The sequence below is a fragment of the Salvelinus sp. IW2-2015 genome, linkage group LG18 (assembly GCF_002910315.2).
Source record: "Salvelinus sp. IW2-2015 linkage group LG18, ASM291031v2, whole genome shotgun sequence".
NCBI lineage: Eukaryota > Metazoa > Chordata > Actinopteri > Salmoniformes > Salmonidae > Salvelinus > Salvelinus sp. IW2-2015.
Genome location: NC_036858.1, coordinates 4,083,825 through 4,090,471, shown reverse-complemented (window position 1 = coordinate 4,090,471; position 6,647 = coordinate 4,083,825). Strand labels below are relative to the sequence as shown.

The 6,647-nt window shown below is 49.5% G+C and overlaps 2 protein-coding genes across 2 annotated transcripts in view; one reads left to right on the top strand and one right to left on the bottom strand.

Annotated features, from left to right (window-relative positions):
• LOC111977547 (synaptopodin 2-like protein) overlaps positions 1-4,786 on the top strand; it is a 46,266-nt gene extending 41,480 nt beyond the window's left edge. The window contains exons 8-9 of the mRNA XM_070448185.1: positions 2,164-4,625; positions 4,700-4,786. Of these exons, the coding sequence (XP_070304286.1) occupies positions 2,164-4,625; positions 4,700-4,786 (2,549 nt within the window). The remainder of the gene's footprint in view (positions 1-2,163; positions 4,626-4,699) is intronic.
• LOC111978192 (glutamate dehydrogenase, mitochondrial) overlaps positions 1-6,647 on the bottom strand; it is a 346,877-nt gene that overhangs the window by 43,730 nt on the left and 296,500 nt on the right. The gene's annotated exons all lie outside the window — the stretch shown is intronic.

Sequence of the window (6,647 nt, the reverse complement as noted above, 5' to 3'; positions counted from 1 at the left end):
ACACGGAACGCACGCACGCACACACTAACACGCACACACACACACAACAACAGCACACTGAACAGCCACACACACACACACACAAACGACCACACACACACACACACACCACACACCACACACACACACCACACACACACACACACACACACACACACACACACCACACACTCACACACACACTCACACACACCCACTCACACACACACTGTCACAAAACACACACACGCAACGCACACACTCAAACAGCAAACGCACACACACACACACACAACACACACACACACACACACACACACACACACACACACACACACACACACACACCACAACACACACACACACACACACTCACAACACAGCACAAACGCACAGCACACACTCAGAACACACCACGCACACACACACAACACGGCACACACACACACACACAAACACACACACACACACACACAACACACACACACACACACACACACCCCCCCCCCCCCCCCCCCCCCTCACACACACCACACAGCACACAGGGAACACACCACAGCACAGCTAACTCTGGAGCGATTTACAAGTTGATTGTATGGAATATTTTGCGGATCTGAGTGGGTGAACGGGGGGAGAACCCCATGGACAGTGTGTCGCGGGACACATGGTGTTTGTGTGTGTGGTGTTGTCTGTGTTTTGTAACATGGGTGTGTCGTCGTGGTAACTCGTTGTGTGTGTGTGTGCGGTGGTGTGATGTGTGTGTGTGTGTGTGTGGTGTGGTTGTGGTTGGTAACATGGTGTGGGTTTGTGGATTGTGTGGTTGTGTGTAGTGTGTGGTGGTGGTGTATAGCATGGGTGTGTGTGTGTGTGTGTGTGTGTGTGTGTGTCTGTGTGTGTGATGCTGATGTATGTGATGTGTGTGTGTCCAGACATGCTTGATCTTTAGACAGAGACATAAATAGGGTTAACATGGGATGACATCATGTGTTGGTTTGGGAGTTTTGAGGAAGAAGAGAGACGAGAATGAGAGCAGTGACACAAAAGAGAGAAAAACTGGGGGGAATAAGGAAGAGATAACAGATGGGGAAGGTTAGATGGTAGAGGTAGAGAGAGATCGAGAGAAGGAGAGCAGGTGTTATAAGCATGGCAGGGTATTTTGGAAGGAGACGAGAAGACAGGAGAGAGAAGAGGAGAGAAGGAGAGATGAGAGAGACGAGAGGAGGAGAGAGAGAGAGAAGGAGAGAGAGAGAGAGAGAGCGAAGAGGAGAGAGAGAGAGAGAGAGGAGGAGAGAAGAGCAGACAGAGAGAGAGAGAGAGTTGCATCCTACCTAGAATACAACCTGGTCACTTTCCACCGCCTGAGAATGTGTGTGTGGAAGGTTAGAGAACACACACACTTGGAACAGTGAGGAACTTCACATCTTCCAACGGGTTTGACCCTGCGATGAACCACGCGTTATTCACACCATCTTACGTGGGAAGTCACGCACACACCACACACACACACACACAACAACTGGCAGTGCTGAAGCGTGTGGTCAGATGCTGCTTACTGGACAGGCAGGCGATTTTCTGCTGATGGTTCTGGTGTTTTAGTGAGAGTTACAGTAAATCCTGTTTGGTTGATGGTGGGTAATATTGCTGGGTGGGTAATATTTAGCACGTGGGATGTGTTTGGTACTATTGCTCCCGTGGAAGAAAACATAATTCTCGAGTTGGCGTAAACATCAGCAGCTAACTATAGCTTGTGGGCCGCTTTGGTGGGATCAATCGGCGGTACTATTGCTGGAGGTGCGAGGAAGAGAAACTATACAGAGGTGGCGTACTACTTCTGGTGAGCAGGATACTATTGCTAGACAGACAGACTGACTGACTGACTGACTGACTAACTGGTCGTTGCTCAACTGGGGAGTAGGGGGAAATCAGAGCTTTGAGCCCCCAGCACACTCTCCTGTCTGTCAGGGTTGAGCGCTGCCCACCCCTCACTGGCTGAAGGTGTCACCCATCATGGTGTCATCATGGATTTGAGTGACATTCCAGCAGCTGTCAATCACTCCCAAACAGGCTTTTATGTTTCTAACCAGAACATTCTTATTCATTACAGTTACTTATGTAATCCTCTGTTCTCTCTTTCTCTCTCCCCCAATCCTCCCCCCTCCTCCCGTCCCTCCCCCTGTCTACCAGAGCTGCAGAGAGGAGAGAGTGTGGTAGACAGGCAGGTGAAAGAGGCTCGTACTAAATGTCGTTCCATCGCCTCCCTGCTCACCGACGCTCCAAACTCCAACTCCAAAGGAGTTCTCATGTTCAAGAAGAGACGCCAGCGTGCCAAGAAYTACACCCTCACCTGTTTTGGCCGCGCGGAGGGGGAGGTGGGTGCTGAGACTGGGGGAGAGACGGAGGGAGAGGAGGAGGAAGGGAGTTCATTCCCCTCGGGTTCAGAGGTGGARGAAGAGGGCTTTGCTGGAACCTTTGACCCCACCTGGGACAGCGAATACCTGGACATGCTGGATAGGAGGAGTTCTGCCTGCCCCTCCACCTATAACTCAAGGCCCCAAACACCAACTAATCAGAGCTCAGGGTATGATTCCTTGGCCTATCAGAGCCCAGAGATGAACATGTCATTCAATCAGGGGTCTGGGATGAATGCCCCAGCCTATCAGAGCCCCGGGCTGGACTACATAGCCTATCAGGGGAAAGAGACGGAGCAGTATGAGCAGCAAAGGAAATTGGCCACTCCTGTCACCTACAACTCTGCCCCTAACACCTCCCTGACTGCAAGTTTGTCCAATGGGGGCTCAGCAGGGATGAGTCGGGCCAGTGTGGTTCTGACTTCCCCCTCTCACACCCCGATCCCCCCCCAGCCTGACCTAAACACTAACCCTAACCCGCCTGGGGGAATCCATAACCGCACGGCACGTCCCTTCACCTCAGGCCTCGCCCAATCTCGCCCCCCCGCCACCCCTGTCATCTTCCGACCCGTCCAGCCCACTCCTGGCTTAACAATGGTTTCCAAACCCACTGCTGCGGTATCCATGGTAACCATCGCCCCCCCTCGCCCTTCAGGGGCGCCCGAGGCCAGGAGAGCGGTCTCCAGTACCTCCCTCTACATCCCCCCTAGACCTACTGCATCCATCCTCTCTCCTCCTCCTCTTGTTCTCTCTCCTCCATCCTCTCCTACCCGCACTCCTTCTCAGCCTTTCCTTTTTCCCTCGGTCCATACTGCCACCTTCTCTCCTTCTTCTGACCGCTGTTCTCCTTCTCATTATCCTCCTCAACCCACCCAACACTTCTGTTCCTTGACTGCTCCTCAACCTTTCTCTCCTCCTCCTGCCCCCATTCAACACTTCTCTACTCCTAGTCAACCTTTCTCCCCTCCTCCTCCTCATCCCCCAGTCTATCCATCCTCTGCCATGAATGCCCAGCCCTTCTCTCCTCCTTCTTCTTCTAATCAACCCTTCTCTCCTTCCTCTGCCACACCTTACTTTCCCTCCCTTGCTCAGACCCAACCCCCTCCTSCCTTGATCTTCAACTCCTATGTCTCTATGACAAACCCTGCCATGGTGACCCCCTCCACTGCCCAGACCCCTGCCTCTGATTCATTGTCGTCCCGTGAGCAGCGTATCGCCGTCCCCGCCTCCAGAACAGGCATTCTCGCGGAGGCGCGTCGTCGCAGCAACAAGAAGCCCATGTTCCGTCCTTCTGTGGAGAACAAGAAGGACGTGTCTCCAAACCCAGCCCTGCTGGAGCTGCTCCAAAACCCGGACGCACCGACCAGGATAGGCCCAGGCCCCATGGGGCCTAGTGGAGGAGTTAGTGGGGAAGCTGGAGGTGAGTCAGGCCCTGAAGAGGACTGGTTGAAGCTGGGGGCTGAGGCCTGTAACTTCATGCAGGCACAGAGAGGCTCCAAGCCCCCTCCTGTGGCCCCTAAACCCCAGCCTCCTCCACAGGTGCCCCAGCTAGCAGGGAAGGGGGGTCAGCTGTTCGCCCGTAGGCAGAGCAGGATGGATCGCTATGTGGTGGAGACCCCCTCCTCACCCCAACCCGGTCCCYGCCACCCCCGCCAGCCCTCTCCCACACCCTCCCTCCCCTCTCAATTCAAATACTCCTCCAGCTGCAGAGCCCCCCCTCCCATCAGCTACAACCCCCTCCTCTCCCCCTCCTGCCCTCTCCAGGCCCAGCGCCAGATGGCGGGGGTAGCAGGACAGGGTGGGGGTTCAGCGGGGCATAAAGCCGCCCCTGGGGGTCAGAAGGCTCAAGGCATCAAGGCTCTGGACTTCATGAGTCGCCAGCCCTATCAGTTAAACCCCTCCCTCTTCAGCTACGGGGGCGGGACTCCCCAGGGCCAAAACAAGATGCCACGTACGTATGAGGTCAAACGCTTCTCCACGCCACCTCCCACAGGCCCCGCCCCTACTGTCATCATCCACGGTCAGCGACCAAACACTGAAGGAGAACGGAATGTGGGGGTTGATGTCATATTTTCCCCCAACAAGCCACTTCCTGCTACCAAGTCAACTCTCTATACCCTACAGCTCAGCCCAGTGGGTCCCTCTATCCAGCCCACAGGCCCTCCGCAGCTCGAGCTTCTCCTCCAGTCATGCCCTAAACCCAAACCTACCCCTCCCAGCCCCACGCCCCCCAACAAGGTAACAGTCAGTTTAAGAGTGCCCCTGATCTGAGCCCTTTGGCCCACACCCCACCTCGCCCCGCCTCCACGCAGCCCTCCAGAGTGCCTCGCCCCAAATTCAGCACCTCTAACCTGGGTCTGCAACCTAGCGTCTGGCGCCCTGGATCCACCATGAGCTAAGACAACACACTATAGACTGGCTCTGGAGAAATCCCAGCTAGCAAATTTGGTTCCTTGGAAGTTGTGGGAACGTAAGTTTTTGGTTTACCATTGCTTCTGGGAACGAAGCCATAAGTTACCCTGACCGGTAAAACTGAATGTTTTTTAAACATTCTGATAACGGAAGTGAACATTTTGCCTGTTCTGGGAAGGTACGTTTTTAGTTTGCAGGGAGATTTTGAGAACATTTTACTCTGGTTCCCTGAAAGTTTTCCTAGGTTTTATTATCATTCTTAGAACAGAAATTATGGGTTGTTTGAAGGTAYTTAAATAACGTTTTGAGAACATTATCTAAATGTTGTGAATGTTTTAAACAAAATGTAAAGGTTATTTTGAATTTATGGAATAACTTCCTTAACATTTTCACTGAATGTTTCAATAAGACTTTCAATAACACTGCTAGATTGGTTTGTTTAGAACCACAAGCACAGATTAGACACATGGAAATGTATTCGCTCAGGCATTAATCACACAAACACATTTATGTTTTATTGTGGCACGGCGTCAGTGAGATTCAAACCAATGATCTTCTGTTCTCTATCCATGGAATTAGTCTACTGCGCCACCAGGATGSAGCTAYCATGTTAATTTACTTGTTTAAAAAAAACGAATGTTCATTGTAGTCTACACAAACAGACCCCATTTCAAAGAAAACAAACATTCATTAAAGTGTGGCCAATTATCGGGCACGGCTAACACACCTGAGGAGAGAGTTTTGTTGACGCTGAGAACGGAATGTATTCCTTTTAAAACGTTATTAATGTTTTCTTGTGGTTTTTAGCAAACGTTTTCTTAATGTTCTGAGAACATGACTTTAAATAGAACCATGAGCAAACCTTCAGACAACGTTATGCTGAAGTACTAAAAATCCCACAGAAGAACATTGTTTCTTCACGTTCTCTGAATGTTCTGAGAACATGACTTTAAATAGAACCATGAGGAAACCTGTAGGAAACATTATTCTMAAGTATTGAAATTCCTGCAGAAGAACGTTGTTACTAAACGTTCTCTGAACTATTTGAAAACATTCCCAATGTCAAACCAGTTGGAGAACGTTCCTAGAACATTACCAAACGTGTCATTAAATGTAACCCATGTTTCAACTTTTTGAAAACTTGAATTAAAGTAACAAAATACCAAGAAAATAACGTTATTTCGTCAAGTTCCTTAAATCTGCTCGGAATGTTCCAAAGCCAAGCAACTATCCTGCACCATTCCCAGAACGTTGTGGGAATGTTGTATGCAAAATAACCATAGGACAACTATACTCTCACATTATGTGCTAGCTGTTCTGTATGGTTTATTGCAAAGTATTGGTCTTTGTCAGTCCAAAAGAGATGTTAGTATTGTGCATTGCATAATTTACCTAAGAATGAAAATCAGAAGTCTATCCACTACCCACCTGTTTGAATACTTTGAAATGCCTTTGGTCTGGGGTTTTCTTGATCACATTCTTTATTTTATTGACTTCCTGTTTGGACACCATTGTAGCTCTTGGTTCACACCAGCCTTGTCATCACCATTTCTTCTTCTGATAATTTGACCTCCTCTGCTTCGCCTGATAAAAATATTATTTGATGTATAGTTGATATAGAATATAGTTGATATGTATGAATATATGAATATTAACATAAAATAAGTATTTTATGACGTGATCTAAAATGGCAGACAAGGAGAACGAGAGACATGGATAGGGGGAGAAAATGGGACTTGATATGTAGTTTAATAAAACAAAATTGAATGCGTTGGGAACGACAGAATAAAGTTGAAAATAAAGAATGATAAACAGATAAAAGTGAGGATGTTCTAAAGAAAGATAGAG